This window comes from Rissa tridactyla, chromosome 5 (genome assembly GCF_028500815.1).
Source record: "Rissa tridactyla isolate bRisTri1 chromosome 5, bRisTri1.patW.cur.20221130, whole genome shotgun sequence".
Lineage (NCBI taxonomy): Eukaryota > Metazoa > Chordata > Aves > Charadriiformes > Laridae > Rissa > Rissa tridactyla.
The window spans coordinates 24,810,404-24,830,255 of NC_071470.1; the positions used below are offsets into that span (position 1 = coordinate 24,810,404).

A 19,852-nucleotide genomic window follows, 5' to 3' on the forward strand; every position below is an offset into this window, starting at 1 on the left:
CTTTCAGCTGCCTCCAGACACTGCGTGATAAGCATTGAACTTGGCACGCTTCTCCTTTTGTTAATTGACTGGGCTGAAACAGAAGCATGCCATGGTGGAATAGGGTGGTTTAGTAGGAAGGCTCGCACATCACTTTCTTATATTAAAATTAATAATAAGCTTGTATATCCCTGTAAGCATGCATTTATATAATTATATTATTTGGTGCCATAAGAGTTTGTTTCAGTGGAGATTTTCTGTCAATTAGTAGATGTAAAGGTAAATGTACCCAAAGGCTGAAGAGTTTGGACATCTTGTTAAGTATGTGCTGTAGCATATTGAAGTCCGTGCACGTGTTTTTCTGTGTTGTCTTAATTTGCTAGTTAGCGTTGCAGTGTGAGAGAGTCTATCTGTAGAGGAATGCTTGGATTTGCACCTTGAATTCATGCAGATTGAAGGATCATCTCATGTTTAAATGGCTCAGTGTATTCAGAGGTAAAGCAATACAAAATTTTATGTAGCGGATAATAGAAAGAATGGATAAGCCTTACTCTTTGAAAGCCTTACTCATGAAACGTATTAAGGTTTCATGTTTGAAGAAGTTTAGTTTAAAAATTTTATTCTTTAGTAGTCTATACAGCTAAACATGGGAGCTTGAGGCTTAGCATAATGAAACCACTTGTAAAATTCTGTCAAAAGCGTCTTGGAGGACATGACTTACAGCAAAAATCTTTAAGTAATAATAGAATAATGGCAGAAAGTAATTAGGTGAAAAGACAGAAATCGTGTATCTTAATGCACGTTTGAAGGGCAGCCCAAATGCCCTGAATCCACGTATTTACTGGCTTATGAGATGTGAAAGTTGTAATTTAAATTATCTTCAGCTGTGTAATCGGCCAAACTGTGAAACAATTCATGTAACTGGAATCCAGTAGGAAATCAGAGGAACTGCATCTTGGCCAAAGGCTCTCATGGTACTGTCTTTTAAGAGCAGAGTTCACTAAAGCTGGGAAAGCGTTAATATTTAATTCACTTCTGCAGCATCACTGTATGCGTGGGATAGCTTTCAAGGAAAAGACCAACTGATTTCTGTAGAAAGATTCTACTGCTTGTAGAATCTACCGGTTTGTAACTGGAATGACTAAATACAAAGTAAGATTGCTGTGTTCTTTCTTTATTGTTCTTCTTTTCTCACTCATGAGAAAAAACACCCATAACTAATTTTTAATGTGAGATCTTTTCCCTCTGTCATACTCCGTGCACAACTGTAAAAATACAAAGTCTTTTGAAATGAACTAAGCTGTTTCAACTTCTCGTATCTCTGCTCAATGGTTTCTAGAGTTGTGTGGTAGTTCAGTATTGTCTAGTTTTTACCTCTTGGCTCCCTACTTTCAAATCAGATATTGAAAGTATTATTAGTACTGTGCTATATATTTCTTGTTTGTTTCTTGACCTTTGTATAGTTATCATAGCTTGGCTGATACTGGCTTTTCTGTTTGGCGTTTGGGTTTTTTCTGTAGTACTCAGGGTGTAGACGAATACAGCATTATGAATTTGTATGTGATATTAATCACAAGGTCTGATTACTTAGTGCTCAAGATTGTTCTGAAAGTACTTTCCAGTGTTCGCACTGAGTAGTTACTGGAGACAATAAGTAAAAACATATATTGAGAAAAATGAATACAGAAAACATAATGTGTGTAATGGGTGGGGTAAGACTTTTTATGACAGGCATAAAATAGCATCAGCCTCTGTGTGTTTATTAAACAGTATTAAACAGTTTAATGCGAAGGATAGGAATGATTTCTGACAAACAGAGACTAAACCAATGTGAGCCTGACCATATACTGTAACTGCAGTGTTCAGTTCTCACTGAACACTGACTACACCATTTCATAACTGCAGGCTTTGCAGTTTGTTCTGTATATTTGCCAAAAGGTGACAAATGATTAGACTTAATCCATTTACTTGATTTCCTTGTCTTTGTAGGAAATAATTAACCCTATCCCATATTATATTCAGAGCCACACCTCAAAATCCTTTTGTAAATGTTATTAGCCAGAGCGGAAAAGGATTCTGTTGCAATAAAAGTGCTTTTGTGGATTTATGCAGTAGTCATGGTTAATCTCTTTCAATCAGATACGTGTTAGTTGTAGACCATAGATCACTTGCCTAGTCAATATGGAGGGGTCTTTCTTAGTGTACAATGAAAGAATGCTGGAATATATTTTAAATGCCAGGATCTTCTTGCTCTTTTCACTTTCTAGTAAGCAGTTTTCTGTAGTCAGCCTTTGCAGTAATCTTTGTACTGACTGGGCGTTAGAGATCCTGAGAGCCCTTTGTCATCAAACTGAGTAAAATGAAACTGTGAGGATATTTTTGCGGTAAGATGTGTTTTGAGGAGGTTGTCACAGCATTACTGTTGGTTCTGCTTTTCACATGGATGAGAAGCACAAGAAGTTATTGCACAACGTTGAATAGCACATTAATAGAGTGTATTTTTAATTAAAATTTCAGGGGAAAATGGAATGTTTACTGCAGTTTTTCAAGATATAGGGACTACTGAGAAACTAACTCCAAGTCACTCTGAGAAATAAAATTCTCTAAAAACATTATCTGAACGTATTCTATTCTACAAAAGCATAATTGCTATAAGGCACAGCCATCAAGTGTAGTCGATCTGACCCTTTCGGGCAGCCTGTAAATTGAATTGTAGTGATACTCAGTTTGTTCTGTACACAGCACATTCTCAAAATACATCACCTTTCCAGTGTATAGGATGTTGTGTGCCAGTTTGGATGCACCTTTGTATGGCACTGTTCTCCTGAGTTAGTTCTTAGAGTTGAGACCACCTTTAGAAGAGCAGTTGTGCTCTTGATTCTGCGTAGTCTGTTCTTAGGGTTTTTATTGCCCTGTGGTGGTTGCTATCTACTTTTAAATTGTCTTCTCCCGAGTGTGTTTTACTGAAATGAGTGTAGTCACACATGAAAATCAACACAAGCAGAAGAGTGATAGGGTTGACAGTACAGAATAACTGTGACTTGTGACTGTGCTGGTGGTTGAGCATCTTTGATGTTATTTGTAAGCCAGAAACCTTTAACATGATAATTTTCAGTCTGTATTGATTTGTGGACATCAAAGCATTTTCCTGTGAGAATCTTTCTCAAGGACTGCTTCAGAAACTTCATAAGCAGGTTCTGCTTACTAGTGCATTTCAACAAGAGACTATCCCATTGTACAAATTGGTACCTTGCCATACTTTTAAAGTGGGCATACATAGACTTTTGAAGTGGGTGTCTCTCTTGCTAGTCAGGTTTTCTCTACCAGGTACTCACTACTTCTCTAATGATGAGGCAGGTATTGGCTGGAAGAATGAAGATGCAGGCAAATACTGGATGTGCTGGAAAATGGACACATGCAGTTTTCTTCGAGTTTGTAAATTGGTGTTTTCAGTTAAAGCTGAATTGGGGGCGGGGCGGTGGGGCAGGAAATACACTGAGGCTTTTTGTCAAGGATTTAGTCTGAAATAAAATGTGATGTGGTTACTATTACTGGATGACTTCTGAGAGCAAGAAAGTGACTCTTAGGGTGAAAAAGCTGTTCTAAGCAGTTCTGGTGTGTGGGACCAGGTTGAATTCTGTTATGCAGAATATAACTGATTTTAATACAGATTGTGCCGTGTAAAGTATATAATAAAAGGAGCAGTTGCACTCTGTTCAAAGTGTAATACTGTAAATCTGAGAGTTCTGGAAATGTTCTCGCTCGTACCTCTAGAATGAGCATGATCTATTTGTGAGTGTTATCATGCATGAATGCTGTCTTTGGGGATTTTTTCTTTTGAATGGAAGACAACAAAGAAACCCTAAGTATAACACTCTAGCTCTGATGTTGTGTTTAAATAGAATGAGTCAGGTGGCTGGGATTTTTAACTTGTCTGCAGGGGCTGTAGAACATCTTGACTACCTGAGGTCATAATTAACTGTTTAGAGGTTTTTTAAAAAGACTATGACTATGGATTTTTACCAACTTACTCTTAATTTTTTTCTAAATGTGTTATCTGTTTATGGGAGCATTGTCTAATCTCTAGATAACCTAGTGATTTAAGAATATAGAAAATGAAAATTCCTAACTTTCATTCTGCTGATTGGTTCCGACTTTTGTGAAAGGTTAACTTCTGTGAAAGCCTTTCAGTGTATATTAAAAATGCATACATGTAATAGAAATTATTTCTCTATTTTTTATATTTAATTCTCAAATAACCTTTGGATTTAATTTGAAGGCTTTTTAAATGCTTTGCATTCTATTAATACTGAACTAAGTAAATGGACATGTAAACACTGCCTTGCAATTTCATTATGCTTATGGCTGCTATTGTGGGAATTGAGGTAAAGCTATTTTCTTCCTGTAGTTTTAGTTTATTGGATGAAATCGTGTAATGATTCATTTAGTCTTCTGGGTTACTTGTGGGACTATAGAAAACTTCTGCATTGGTTCAAGATTAACCTCAAGTTCTGATGTCAAAATGTTTGCATTTACTGCTGCAGAGCTTAGAGCTAAAAGAAGATATGGAGTTGCGTTTAGAACGCGTTCCTCAGCATCTGGTTCATTATACTGAAATTGAAGATGACTGCTTCATTTCTTTTTCTTTTGGTTATAACAAAGGCAATTTCTGTAACTGAGGAAATCAAAATGATGAGTAGAATTGGCTGGAAGAGGGAAGGTAAATTAAAAACCAAAGGGCATGCGGAAGTTTCTTAACAAGTTGAGAGCTCTTACCCAGCAAATACAGTATTTTGACTAAATGGATGTGGCAGATAAGAGAATGTGATCCTGTTCAGGAGTGTGATCTTACAAATGTGTAACACAGTCATGATGGTCCTTTTGTGTTGGAGTGAGGGACAGGGGAAGGGGCAGTAATAAACTACATTAAAAATATATCCTCCATTAAGAGCTTCTGTAAATTCCTATTGACTTGGTAACATTTGTATTTTGTGGGTATATGACATTTAGTGGAACTTTTTGCCCTTTGTATTTCAGTGATAGACGTTTGCTACAACCCGCTCAGGTATGTGACATTCTCAAAGGAGTTATATTGGTCATCTGCTACTTCATGATGCACTATGTTGACTACTCTATGATGTATCATCTGATAAGGGGACAGTCTGTCATAAAGCTCTACATCATCTATAATATGCTTGAGGTAAGAATGGTAGCATCAGAATATCAAGCATGCTTTTTTCAGACTATCTAAAAATATTGTTGTATTGCAGTATTTGTGCTTAAAACATGGCACATCTCGTATTCTCACAAATGTGCACACACCCATGATAAGCCTAGATGCAGTGAAACAGACAAGTTCGTGAAAAGTGTGGTTTTGTAGGTACTGTTTCATATTGCCTAGTTTCTGGAGCTTATTAATCAATTTAGTTGAATGAAAATTAAGAGCTGGAAATGGAAGAAGAAATGTCTTAAACTGAAATGGAAGAAGAAATGTCTTAAACTGAAATGCAAGAAGTGAAATTAATGAGGTTTTGAACTTACTGAGAAAAATAGAAACTATTGATTTGTAACAGTGATGAGATCCTGAGAGAGAAGGGAGGTGGTAGAAGACATGGAATTTAGTTTTTAATTCTTCATTGTGGAAATATGACTTTCATTGTGTGCAAGGACAAATGTTGCTGTTTAACCTGTCTCAGTCCTTGCTAGCAGACAAAAAAGCCTGAGTACATAAACAGTAAGTTGAATACATATAGTGAAACAAGAAAAGGAAATTCTGGTTTGGGAGGTAAAATAAAGAGAAATTCTGGGGGGAAAAAATTGTTCTGTTTTGTTAATAATGTAAAGCATGAGATTTTTAATTGCACTTCTATGATCAATGATTCACAAAGTAAATAATGTTTTCATAGCTACAATCTTATCTCCATCCTGCAAATATAGGACGTGCTAGGAATACAGCCTCTTAAAAGGACTGAATCAGAGCTTTGTACACAAGAGTTACTCTACTAGGATTCTGGTATCTCTGAATAGCGTATTAATCCTTGTTTGAACATCTGTTGTACCTTTGTTTGAAGACTCCTGAAACAGGGCTGCGCTTTGTACAAAATCTGAATATTTTGTCTAAAGACATTTGTTCTTTCCTCATAAAATATGAAAATACTGCATAAGGAACACAGTTCACGATCCTAAGTGAAATAAATATCATACAAGCCACCTCAGTTGTTTATTCATAGGGCTTTGTTTCCTTTGATTTTAGATTTGCTGAAAAACATGCACAAATATTAAATTGAGTTACTACGTGGATTTTAGTTGTGTTGGGAAATACTCATCCATATATAGTTCCATAATCTGTGATAGATTATCACTTACTAAATAAATCCATGTGCTCAAAATAGTAATTTCTCTTTATTTCAAGACTACTTCAAGTCACTTCTCTTAAAGCTGAGAAAGTACAGCACTATGTGCTTACCGTGTAATTTTAAGAGAGACTGCAGTGTTTGCTGTGAATTGGAAGCCATGTACCATTCCATTTTGAATCAAGAGTTGAGTTTAGTTTCTTTGCTAGGTTTGGCAGAAACAAAAGCGTGTGTCTCAACTAAGAAGTGCTGTCTCATATCTTTTTTTTTTAGGAAAGGGTGATGTCTTACTGATGCACCATTACCATTCGTAGTTACTAGAAAAACTACATTAGACTTTGAAGTTGGAAACTGTATTTAATTTCCATGATGTCTCATGAAACCCAAGCAGAAAGCGTGTTTTTTTAAGGGGCTTTTTTACTCTGGTAGGTTATAGCCACAGCGTTGGCAGAAAATGTCATGGGATCCCACTGAAATAGTGGTTGACGGTCAACTGGTGTTAGTCAGCCATCAACTACTGGTTGATAGACAGCTTTCAACGTTTTGAATATTGGCTTGTTTAGGCTATTTCGGTGGATTTTGTTTTAAGTCTTTGCTACTAATGCAACCAATGCTTTTTAAAAAACTATTAAATATGCTTTTTTTTTTTAAGTAATAAACTTTACATTTTCACAAGTTTTCTAAATAGGAAGATCTTTTTAATTTAGTTAAATCAGTGAGCTACAGAGATGTTTACAATGTCCTAATGTTTTCGGCTGTTGGCAAGTCCAGGGAATACTGTCCTGGACAGATAGAAGGAACGCAGAGTCTTCAAATTATGTGCTGAATGCTCCAGATGGACAGCCTAAGTGGAGCATTCAGCACATTTGGCTTAAAATGACACTTTTCTTTTTTAGATTCAGACCCACCGGCTCCTGCTCCTTGTGAAGCCCCAGTGTGCGTTATGCTGGTGACAGCACTCACCATGGAATTCTGCTGGAGCCTGGAGCCGGCATGTAGGGTTTAGGTAAGTCATATTTGGAAAAGCAAGTAACAATATTGTGTGGTGGGTTTTAATATTTTCTATCCTGTCAGCTAAGAAACAAGGACTGCTTAAATAAAAAGGAAAGCAAAGCCGCCATTTTATCTATTAAAACCCTCACAATATTGTGAACAAAAACTTACCAAACTCTAAGCATTGTGTAGTTGGTGTTACTACACCAGGTGTAATTACTCAATGGGTCATCACAATGAGCAGGAACCAAATAATGCAGACCACCTTAATTTACAAAATTTAAAAGCCGAAAACAATACCACTGTAAATATCTCTCAAACCAATGGGTGTTTGAACTTCAGATTTATGATAATTCATCACCTCATGGTTTTGTTCATTTTATTTCATAGGTGATGCTTAAAGAGTAGCACACAGTACAGTTTACTTCAGACATCCCGTAAAAATTTGTTTTAATTCAGCCTTCATGTTTTGTGAAACTTCAGTAAATGTTGGCTTGAATAATATAAAGCGTATGACTTTTCACCCTTCAGTATCTTTACCTTTACAACTCTCAATTAACAAAGTCAGGAAATGATCCCAAATCTAGGTTTACTTATGTTGTCCAAAGAACTTATTTTCTAGTTAATAGGTATGGTTCAATATTTGCAGGTACATCATGCACCTAGTTCTATATTGCTACATGTTGTTTTAACATGTCCAAAATTGTTATCTTACCAAAAGACAGAAAGAGGAATTATCAGTTGTCTTTACTCTGTAGATAGAATCAGTTTTTCATGTATAACTATTTCTGTTTGGTTGAGTTAGTAAGCGATGAGAGAGATCTCTCTTTTTTTTTTTTTTTTTCTTAGCCAGACATGTGCCTTGTGATACTGAATTTCATTTTTGAAGTGCTAATTTTGTTGTCCTGTTCAGCTTAGCTTTAAAATTACTGAACTGTAGTGTAAAGGCAAAAAACAGGCTTTCCTTATAATGATCTTCAGTTTTACGTGCTTGATAATGATGAAGCGTTGAGAACTGGTGGAGCTCCATGTGACCTTTCTTGCTGTGGTATTGAATTACAAGCTCAGATCGCTGTCCATGTTTTTCTTATCTTTAGAGTTACTGCTAGTTTTGCTCCTATTTGTGCGTGTAGTCTATGGGTTACATTTCAGATGTTTGTAGTTTTTTCAAATTAATTTTCCCTTTTTGGCAGACTTTCTAGTCCCTCTTGATCACTTGCTGTTGTGTTATAGTACTTTTAATTTTGAATTCTGCTTTATGCAGAGATTTGTATTGAGTATATACTTTATTCCAAGATGTAAGGAAAGAGTACAGCCAAATCTAATGTCAGTCCTTTTTGTACCTGTAAGCTGATGTTGTTCCCTATCACATGTTTGAAATGCACTTTTTATTATTTTTTTCCCCTATTAAACCCAGAGGGATTTGAAAAAAAAAAAAAACACATTTAGGACAGTTTGACATGACATACATATTGCTTTATAAAAGGCTGAAGTCTGAATTGTACTTGGATGACTTCCAAGGAAGCATCTAAGATAACACTACAGGGTTATATATTGTAAATACTGTTGAAACGGGGATAGTAAATTTGAGAGGGAAAGTAAGATGCTGAGTATACAAAAGGAACAATATTACTGTGAAATCCAGAGTGGAAATGACATGCACAAAAGATGGGAAGTGATAAATATGTGAAACTTTTATTAAGGTTGAGCTGTACTTACAGTGACATATTCAGGTGTTGGAGAGTAAAATATTGCTTTAAGGCAGTAAAAAATTGTTCTTGTTTAGGTGGCTGATCGTCTGTTTTCTTCATTTGGACAAGATATTTTGGATGCTCTTTATTGGACAGCTACAGAACCTAAGGAAAGAAAAAGAGCTCACATAGGTGTGATTCCTCACTTCTTCATGGCAGTGCTGTATGTCTGTATCCTTTTTCTTCAATAAATTGCATTTTTGTCTAAATTAAATTACACAGTAACTGCTCTGCATTATTTTACTTTAATATATTTGAAGAATTGATAGTATTCCTAAATCAGTGTTCCTTTACTTTCCAAGTAAGATTGCTAGCACTATGAATTTTTTAAAATGAATGAAAAAAACCTTTTAACCTGCTTTAAAAAAACTTTCATAATGGCATACCACTGCAGTAGTACACAGCTTTTTAATTTGTAATGTGTAGTAAAATGAAAAACAGTAATTAGATAGTTCATGGAAACTTTAATTTCTGATTTGTATTTGAGTATTTTCAGTCACAGGGTCTTCAGGACAGTGGGGTTTTGTTATTAGAGGAATGTTACAGACACCTAGCTTGAAAACATTTTCTTGAAATGAGGGATAAACTCAGACATATTCAGGATATGAATGAGTTTAGTGTGAAGTAACCTTACGGTGAACTGATGAAAATGATCCGTAGAGAGATACGTAGTCCGGTTGATGTGGTGATGAATTTATAATTCTTGTACTTTCCTCTGTTTTCTCTGAATCTTTAGGCTAATTCAGAACCTGTCTTTATCTCATCTCATATTTCCTTCATATTTCCTTCATATTTCCTTCAGATTGTATTGCTCTTTCTCCTGACTAATGTCAGTGGGCTTTTAGAACAAGAAAAATTAACATAATTATTACATGCTACAGTGCACTGTGGGTACATTACATAGGTTTAAGTACTGTCTTGCTGTAAGTCTAGTTGACAGGGAGATAGAAACTTTTTTGTTAAGCTTTGGAAACAAAACAGGAGATTTGAGTTGGGGTGCTGTTCAGCACTGTTGTGCAGAAAAATTTTTTCCGAATATACTTCCTTAACCCTGCTATCTAGTCCTGCATGCTATTCTTATAATGGTTCAAGCAACAACCCTTAATGTGGCCTTCAACTCTCACAATAAGTCACTGCTTACCATCATGATGTCCAATAATGTAAGTATGTAGCTTTATTATATAGCTACCCTAAACTTTTTCAGCATCCTTCATCTTTGTGTATCATATCTCTGTTTGCATGTTACTTTATTGTCTAATTAGTTGATATCAGTTTTTATCAATAAAAACTAACTGGCTGTTTTTAAAAATTGCAGTTCGTTGAAATAAAAGGAAGTGTTTTCAAGAAGTTTGAGAAGAACAACCTTTTTCAAATGTCAAATAGCGGTACGTATGGCTGTGCTAATCAGGAGAAAAGACGAAGTGAGAGGCTGATTTTTTAATATATTAATTTATTTAATATTAATGTTAAAACAGCTTTACCTTGGTGAATTTGAGCATTCTAACTTGAATTCCTCATATCCCCTATTACTTTGTGGCTCAGTAGGATGCAATGTTTTTCCTTCAATGGCTAGTTTTTATTTGAAGTGTTAAAACAACCTATTTACTGGGTGCTAAAGTTATTAAATACAAATTTCAGATTTAAATTATGATACTCAAAATATCCATGCTTCGAAATCTGTGAAGTCTTCTATGTTTTCAAAAAGTTGACTTTTTAGTGTGCTGTCTTGACAGTGATCTCTGAGTGCTTGTTGTTTGGCAGTTGTGAGGATGAGTGTTTCATGAGGAAAAGCTGTTTATAAGTATCCTTTGATGGTGTTTCTTTCTAATACTTATATCAGACATCTGAAATATTTCTTGAATTTTTGGTTTCAAAACTAATAGGAGATACTGCACTTTAAGGTTGTATTAGTGCTTCTTTCCTTGTAACACTTTCTGCTCTTTGAACACATTTGCTTCTGTTATTTTGTGCATATGACATTTTTGGTCACAACTACTTATACAGATAAGCAAACAGCATAGCATATATTTTTTTCATTCCCACTCCTTGTTTTTTAAACCAGAGAACTCAAATGTTCAGTAGGGTAAAAAAAATAAATGTAGCTGCTTATTTAAAAACTAATGATTTGTATTTTTTTTATCAAGAGTTAAACTTCCAGCAAGCTTGCTTCACATTTTGCATTATGGCTATTGATGTGATTTTTGTTTAATTCATCTGTAAACTGCAATGATATTACAGGCAAATGTTAAATGGAATTGTTTTATGATGCGTTGGGTGAAAGATTGTTTACATAAAATCTTAAATACATCACATAACAGAAGAGTTAGCACTAAATTTTAATCTGCCTTATAGAAGTTCTTAAAAACGCTATAAATCTTCCTGGTCAGCTTGATAAGGTGTTTATTCTGTGCTAATAGTATGTATTTTTGATTCCAAAATTTAAATACTTGCATTTTTAAAATTAAATGTATGTAATTTTACAGTGAGAACATCTAAAAATGATGTTTATTAAAATATTGACAGAAAACATAGATGAGTTTTTATAAATTTTCTCTCTTTAATCACAGTACTCGCAGGAAATAGTTATAAGCATGCATCCAGTTCTCCTACTGAAAGGCCAGGCCTCTTTCTTGACTTAAATGTTGAAATAAATGAGGGACTGCTATTAGAAATGGCTGGTAATTTCCTCCATAAAAAGCACCTGCAGTAGTATGCCAGAAGAAACGTATATCAATATTTTATTGCTAGACATTATTATTGATGACCCGTAATAGCAATATCAGGTCTCCCTTTATCACTTGGTGGAAGAAGTGATGCCATTCGTTATACCATATGGGGATGGAAACAGGTGAGTATATATATAGAAGAGTGCACAAAACAAGCTAATTTATTCCCTTCAAACAGGTTTTCCGGTAACCACTTCTAGGTATGGTTATAAATAGCAGTGGTTTTTTTCTCATAGGTAAATAACTTAGGTTTTTAGGAGACGTTTTCACCTCTTTTGAACTTGAACAGATTTACTGCATCTCAACTTCAGTAAGGATGGATCAGTATTGCTTCAGTTCATGTATTCTGATAGCTTTGTTATCCTTTAAATGTTTTATTTTCTGCAGCTGAAACGGTATTGCATCTTGTGTTCCCAACATAGCGTACATGCTGTGCCAGTGCTATATCCTACTGCTGGAACTGAGCCTTCCAGTTAGCCTTGTGCGTCCTATGCTTGAACTGCATGCGTGGCTTGAACTAGACTGCTAAAATAAAGCACTAAGTATAGGTTCCCCCATATATTTCCCACCTTCCTCTCAGGTTCTTGCAGCTATTTTCTCAGATCTGCAGTCTCTCCTGTAGGGCAACAATGGCAACAGTAGCTGATTAAGCTTAGACAGACTGAATGGATGCCCCCTTGCCCCACCTGTTCTGGGGTTCTGCTCCAAGTTATTACTGTTGTCTCAAATGTATGGTTTAAATTTGGTGAAAAGGTACTGATTAGTACACAGAAGCTAAATAAACTAAATCTTGGGGTGAAAAAAAATAAGGTCAGTCTCAGAGAGGCATCTGAGGAACTTGTCAGGAATAGGTGAAACTCCCTTCTTGTTTAGCATGTTAATCAAAAGAAAAATGTGAACTAGCAGAAAAATTAGATATCCGTGACCTCAAGAGTAGACATTGTGGTCAAGACAGCTTCCTACAAATAGAATTCAAAAGCAAGTAATCTTGTGAATAGAAGCTTGAAAACAGAAATGAATGTTTCAGTTATACTTTCTACGACATGTCCTATATTGTACAGTGAAATACCTTGCACAGCTCAGCATGGTACTGAAGACCCTATGTAGTAAGACACCAGGATATGAAGTGCCACCAGGCTACCAGTTTAGATCTGGAAATCGTGAAATCATTTTCACTTTGCATTGTGCTCAGCACTGGCTTGTGGGTAGCAAGTTGATGTGGACTGTACTATTTTTCCCAGTATTTCCAGTTCTGGACTTAGTGTCAGTGGAATCAGTGGTCCTTCTCACCTTTATATGTCCATTAAAAATTCTGCTGTAACAGCTAATTCATTAAAGCTTCAGGACTAAAAGAACTATGAATCATCTACATAAAACCTAACTGAACAGACCATGAGATATACATTGGTTACACAGTTATCTAATAAAACCAAATGTGTTATCTTTTGGGTGCAGGAGGTCAACAAAGATCTTGGGGTTTGTATAGCTGCTTGAGATTGCAGCTGCAGAATCTGTGATTTCAACCATATCTGCTTCTGCAGCTTTGACTTGTCAGCTGCAGCAAAACTACTTTCACATTGTCACCCTGACTTTTACTAGGAAATTTACGTACACTCAGGCAATCTAAACACTGTGGCCATTGGAAAAGACTTTTACACATAAGACATAAAACCTTATTTTGTTGTAGCAGGAAGAAATACTTCCCTAAATTTAAATAGTATATTCTGGTTTTGAAGTAGATATCTGTAAGCTAATTTTGTAGGGTTCAGGATTAGTGAACAGAGACTAAAATTATAAAGAGAAGCTCTTTCATCATTATTGAAAGCCCAGCATGCTGCTTTCCTTTATGCTTTTAAGTGTCTTTTTTTAATTTCAAGCTGTGCTCTAAACTAAATTTTTCACAAAACACAATTGCACTTCCTATGAAGTACATTAGGTGCAGTGCGTTATGTTATTTGCTTTGCTTGTCTGTTTGGCCATATTATTCCTTGTTTTTTTTTAAACCTCCCATCTCAAAAATTTAACATATTTATTCTGAAGCCTTAGGAACTTCAGTGTTTTCCTTTGTAATGTTTTAATTTTCTTTTTTCTTAATTCTGTTCTTCCTGCTTTGTTTCCGATTTATCAGTCTCTTTGGCTTTGATCAAAATATTGAACAGCCTTCATTTTTGCGTTTGGTCTCTGGAATTCAAACTGCTTTCTCATGTGGCTTTAGTGTTGGTTTGTTTTTTCAATACCATTATTGTAATCTAGTTATTCATTTTAAGGATGAGGGATTTGGGGGCAGGAGCACATTTAAGATAGATCAGTGCCTCCTTGATGATTCCTTGTTCAGGCTTTGATCCTTGTGCTCTGGTCACATGTTAAGAGGTAGTTGTCACTAGAGCTATTTAGGATTTGCTGAGATGTAAATCAAAAGATCTTGTTTCATTTCTTACATACTATATTTTAGTAGCTTTTGATCTACACATAGAAACAGTGGCATTAAAGTGATCAAAATTTTTTTTCCATCCCAATTAAGGATTCCTGCATGATGCGTAAGGGAATCTGGAAGGAAATAACTAGGTGTTCTAAAGACTGTTTTCTACCCGTAAGAAGAGAAGTGCCATGCCGCTTTTAAATATCTGTTCCTGGGACCTAACTGCCCTTCTTGTTGGTTACCACTGCAAAGTACCTAAGTTCTTCAGAGTTCAGCTCCTTCCTGAATGAGCTCAGTAATCAGTTGTTTGGGATGTTGGCTAAGTAATTACACTAGTCCATACTAGATGCAAGTGCTGTCCTAGGAACACCCTTTATTTCCAATCACATCAATTTCCGTGGTCTTGTTCATGTTTTTTAAAAGTGATGATAATCTCTGACACATTGACAGTTTAACTTCGGGTCACTCTTACTGTCAATCCTTTAAACTGAATGTCTCCTTTTTCCAGAACAATTTATAGAAGGGCAGAATGTGTTATTAATATGTGCATAGAATTCCATTCCAGTTAGAATGGCACGGTTGATGTAAGTGGGGTGACAGTATTTCAAATCTGATTTGGCTATGTGCAGTCCTTTTTTGGGGGCTTTACTTCACAGAACCAATGGGGAAAAAAAGTGCACCTTGCTTTTCTTCCTCTTGCATTTATGGCAGTATGCGCATTACTGGCTTTGTTTACCACCTCTATTAATATGACAACCCTAATAGGCATGCATGACTTACCTTTGTGGAAAAAGGTATATTGTGGTTAAATTTTGACACATCACCACTAAATTCTGATGAACTGCGTCTTGGAAGGTCTGATTCTTCCTTTCCCTTTTCAATATACTGAAATACATATTTTAAAGGAAACTGAAAAGATTTAGTCACATGTAGTCACTTGCACCACCAGTGGATGCATGGCAGCACAAGCAAATTCAGTGGCGTAATTGTAATTTTTCAAAACAGTCTGAAGAGTGTGTATGTGGGGAGTACATAGTATGATATGGGGCCAGGCCTCAGGGCAAACTCTATTAAGAGTAGAGTTTAAGCACTGTATTAGAATGCAATCTATGCATGGTGTGTGCTCACAGGAGACCAGTCAAGGGATCAAGTGCACCCTCAGCAAGCTTGCCAACGACACCAAGCTGAGTGGTGCAGTTGACAGGTCAGAGGGATGGGATGTCATCCAGAGAGACCTGGATAAGCTAGAGAGGTGGGCCCAAGCAAACCTTATGAAGTTTAACAAGGCTAAGTGCAAGGTCCTACACTTGGGTCGGGACAATCCTCATTGTCAATACAGGCTGGGGGATGACATGATAGAGAGTAGCCCTGCGGAAAAGAACTTGGTGGTACTGGTGGATGAGAAGCTGGACATGAGCCAAGAGTGTGCGCTTGCAGCCCAGAAGGCCAATCGCACCCTGGGCTGCATCAAAGGAAGTGTAGCCAGCAGGTCAAGGGAGGTGATTCCGCCCCTCTGCTCTGCTCTCGTGAGACCCTACCTGGAGTACTGTATCCAGCTCTGGAATCCTCATCACAAGAAGGACATGGACCTATTGGAGTGGGTCCAGAGGAGGGCCATGAAGATGATGAAAGGGCTGGAGGACCTCTCCTGTGATGACAGGCTGAGAGAGTCGGGGTTGTTCAGCCTGGAGAAGAGAAGGCTCCGGGGAGACCTTATAGCAGCCTTCCAGTACCTGAAGGGGACCTATAAGAAAGCTGGGGAGGGGCTGTTTGCAAGGGCATGTAGCGATAGGACGAGGGGCAATGGTTTTAAACCAGAGCAGGGTCGGTTTAGATTAGACATTAGGAAGAAGTTCTTTATGACGAGGGTGGTGAGACACTGGCACAGGTTGCCCAGAGAGGTGGTGGAGACCCCATCCCTGGAGACATTCAAGGCCAGGCTTGATGAGGCTCTGAGCAATCTGGTCTAGTTGAAGATGTCCCTGCTTACTGCAGGGGGGTTGGACTAGATGACCTTTAAGGGTCCCTTCCTACACAACACATTCTATGATTCTATGATAAGTATATTTGAATTAGTGGTAGATGTCAGTTCTTCAACACTTAGGAGTATAAACAGTGAGAAAGTAAACTTCTTAATCATGTGCTTGTGGAGGTAGCTGAAGGCTGTTTAAAATGTCCCCAGCCTATTGTTTTGGCTGTCATTTAACCCTGTCCTATAATGGAAAGAGTTATTAAAGCTATACTGCAGTCTAACAGAAAAACAGTTTATGATATGCTTATCACCAACACTTTGTGGGATATGTTTGAAACTGAGTTGAAGCAGCTGATGTCATTGTTATTAAGGATTGTCGTGGTGAATAAGGAAGAATGGAAATCTCTTTTTCTTCCCACTTTACTTTTCATCATGCTAAAGCAGAATAAAGACATTTCCTTTTGACAGTACTTACAATCTCTATACCTGAACACTGACACTGGTGACTTGTCACTGTTTCCCCAGATTGACACATACAGTAGTTTATTTTCCCTTTGCTCTTCTTTAAGAGCATGGTGTCTGTAAGTGTGAATCTAGGGATGTAGCCTCATTTGTTCTTTAGTTCACCACATCATCTAAGAAGTGGCAAGACATGGTATAGGAAATCCCCCTCACCTGTTTAAAAAAAAAAATACATATACAACATCAAATAAATTCATTGTAAATGCTGAACATTATCAGTGCATGTTTTGTATTCCGAAGTTCTAATTGGGATTTAGGAGTGATTACCATTGGATTTTTGGATATCCTGAAGCCTTTTTTTGCCCTTGTCCTTGAGGGTGAGAAATGAGATGAATTTCTGAACCGTTCGAGTTTACTTTTGAAGCCCTTTCTCCCTGCGTGCATCTCCGCCAATTGGCTGATGCGAGGGGTGAGGATGAAGAAGAGCAGCTGCACTCATTCCTCACTCTGAGCAGCCTTGAACAGCAGTGGCAGCAGAGATGACAGCTGAGAAAGGAGGCCAGTGAGAACAGGAAAATAAGCAGAGGGGAAAAATAGGTGTCAGCCTGTCATCCGATCTCAGAAATGAGTGGGGGGGAAAATGGTTATTATTACAGCATAAGAGGAAATTTAGGGCCAAAGATGTCCCTTCTCAATTTAATCCTGTCAACGGGTGAGCTAACGTATACTGAGCAGGTAATAAACGTCTGAAGGATTGGCTTGAGACGTACTTTAGTTTAGTTTAGGCCTGAATTAAGGTCCTTGCATCCAACTTGAAAGTTTCTATCTGTACAGATGTCCCTTGGATATGAAGCCCTGAAGATGGGATATTGATGTTGTCTTATGCTGATCAATGATGTATCATGGCAGTGTGGAAGTATGCAGTGTGAGATTTTTCGGCAAAAGTCTGAAAACTCAGTGATTACTTTCAAGTTGCTAATAGGTGTGATAGAGAATATAGATTAAGGAATACTAGACTGCGCATTGATCCATTGGTGACAGTGCCAAGTGATATCTCATAACTAGAAAATACTGTGTTCTGGTGATATGGGCAGTATTTGGTAAATAAAGAAGCATAGAAGAACATCCTGATTTCTTGGAGCATTACCAGCAGGAAACCAAGAAATTAGGGATAGGACTTCACCTATGTCCTGTTTTTTTCTGGTATTTAAATTTATTTTACTGAAGGATTTCCTTGTTTCTTCCCCCATGCATATGCCATTTGTTCTGTTTTGGAAACTTGTGCTTCCTCTGACCCTTCCCCAGCACATACTGAGATGAGTTTATGTACCCCAAAACGTGCATTTTTACTTGTATGCATGCAATCTCATACGTCTTGAATTCTGTGTGATTTCGTTCTCTTCTCATGGAGGAGTTGTTCTTTTCTTTTTGCTCCCTTCCCTCAGGCTTGCCAGTATTTCGAAACCTCTTTTTTAAAATGGGGGATGTTGATATACTAGCATACCATAACTACAGCAATGAACATTGTTGTTGGTTTGTAGTCAGAGACAATGGAAGCTGCTGACACAAAGTTAAATCTGGTTTTGGCCAGCTTGATCCTTAACTGTTCTGAACATTTTCCTTTCTCCTTTTTTTTTTTTTTAATTTTGACTAAAATCAGTAGGTAGAACCCCACAGAATATTCAAGGTGTTTAAGGAAATGAACGCTTTGGATTTCGAGATGACTTATACAGAAAGAATGTTATGTTTTAGGTTTTACCCCATTTTTCAATAATGTAATTTCAGGGAGGTTTTTTAGTTGTTAAAAGTCATGCTTCCTGAAGCAAGATGTATGCATTGTTTCTTGAGATAGAGTACCAAATTAGACAAAAAGACCATGCCTTATCTGGGAGGGCAAGTCATAAGACTCCATCTCAAGTCAGATTCATTTTGTGTTATAGTTCTTATGGTTTTGATAACTGAGATGATGTATCCTGCTGTTCCCTTTTAAGGTGGCAATGTGTAAGACTGGTCGTAACCTTGTAAATAAGGTGTAATAGTTGTATTGAAAGACTTTCACTCCCCGCTCTTCCCCCCAGTATATAGCAGTTAGGATATCTGTGATCTATAGAAAATGACATTTGCCCTGCTAGTAACTTGAAATGACAGACAGGTGTATTGTCTCCATTTTTGCACCAGGAGGTGCTGGTTCTTTTTGAATCCCGCAAGAAATGCACAAACTTTATCAAGATGTCTGTTTTATTAGCGTATTAGAAAAGGTGATAGCAAGTCACAACTTAACATCCCTTCTGATTCTGGGAACCCTGAATTGGTGCAGCATCAGGCAGAGCTCCAGTTGGGCCACAGCACACTGCAGAGCTCCTGTCCATGGTGAGGTTCCCAACGTCCCCTCCCCTCAAATCCGATCAAATGATTTGTGGAAAAGGTTGTCTAATCCAAGACTTAATAAATAATAGAACCACAGAATGAGTAGATATCTATGTATGCAAATTAATGTTTCTTTGGAGTTGACAGCTTGCTTTTTTTTTTTCTTAACTAGATATAAAAGAGAGGTTCACCAATTATGTACTGCTGCTAATTGTATGTCTAAGAAATATGGAACAGTTCTCATGGAATCCAGGTGAGTAAACTAGTAGAAAAATGAAACACGAAATGACAAATTCTGTGCTATCAACAGCTGTAGCCCTTGCTTCTTTCTGCAATCTGAAAGATGAGGGCACCCAGGACATTTAATTGAGGAATCTTAATTTGTCAAATACTTTAGATTCTCATTTTTCTGTTTCTGGTTTTCTTGTAATTGTGACTCTATCCTTTCTGCTAGAAGTATATGCTGTTATGCTACCAATATGCATAGTTATGTTTTAAGCAGTGTCTTGAATGATTTCTTTGCAGCACTTCCCTTTCCTTGGAGTACATTGAGGATGAAGAATCCCCTAGAGAATTTTATTTTCTGTCGCTAGTGAGATTGAAATTTGATAGAAGATTGATTATGTAAAAACTTCCATTCATAATTTAATATTGATTATATTTAGGATTTTAATACCATATTGAATAAATATTGAGTAAAATTTGAATTTTATTTTATTTTATTGAAATATTGTTTTAATCATTTTGAGCCCTGATCTGTGTGGTGTGTTTTGCTTGAATGTTACAAGTCTTAACTAAATTTTACCTTAAGCACCTAAAACTGCAGGTAG

The 19,852-nt window shown here is 36.8% G+C and overlaps 1 protein-coding gene across 12 annotated transcripts in view; it reads left to right on the forward strand.

Moving 5' to 3' along the window:
* The window catches only part of TAPT1 (transmembrane anterior posterior transformation 1), a 49,964-nt gene that overhangs the window by 17,701 nt on the left and 12,411 nt on the right, over positions 1–19,852 (forward strand). For 6 of the 12 annotated variants that reach the window (XM_054204156.1, XM_054204149.1, XM_054204151.1 and 3 more), the window contains 5 exons: positions 5,017–5,179; positions 9,112–9,247; positions 10,139–10,236; positions 10,392–10,461; positions 19,195–19,275. In XM_054204156.1, the coding sequence (XP_054060131.1) occupies positions 5,017–5,179; positions 9,112–9,247; positions 10,139–10,236; positions 10,392–10,461; positions 19,195–19,275 (548 nt within the window). The remainder of the gene's footprint in view (positions 1–5,016; positions 5,180–9,111; positions 9,248–10,138; positions 10,237–10,391; positions 10,462–19,194; positions 19,276–19,852) is intronic. The other 6 variants (XM_054204152.1, XM_054204153.1, XM_054204157.1 and 3 more) reach the window with 2 other exon arrangements.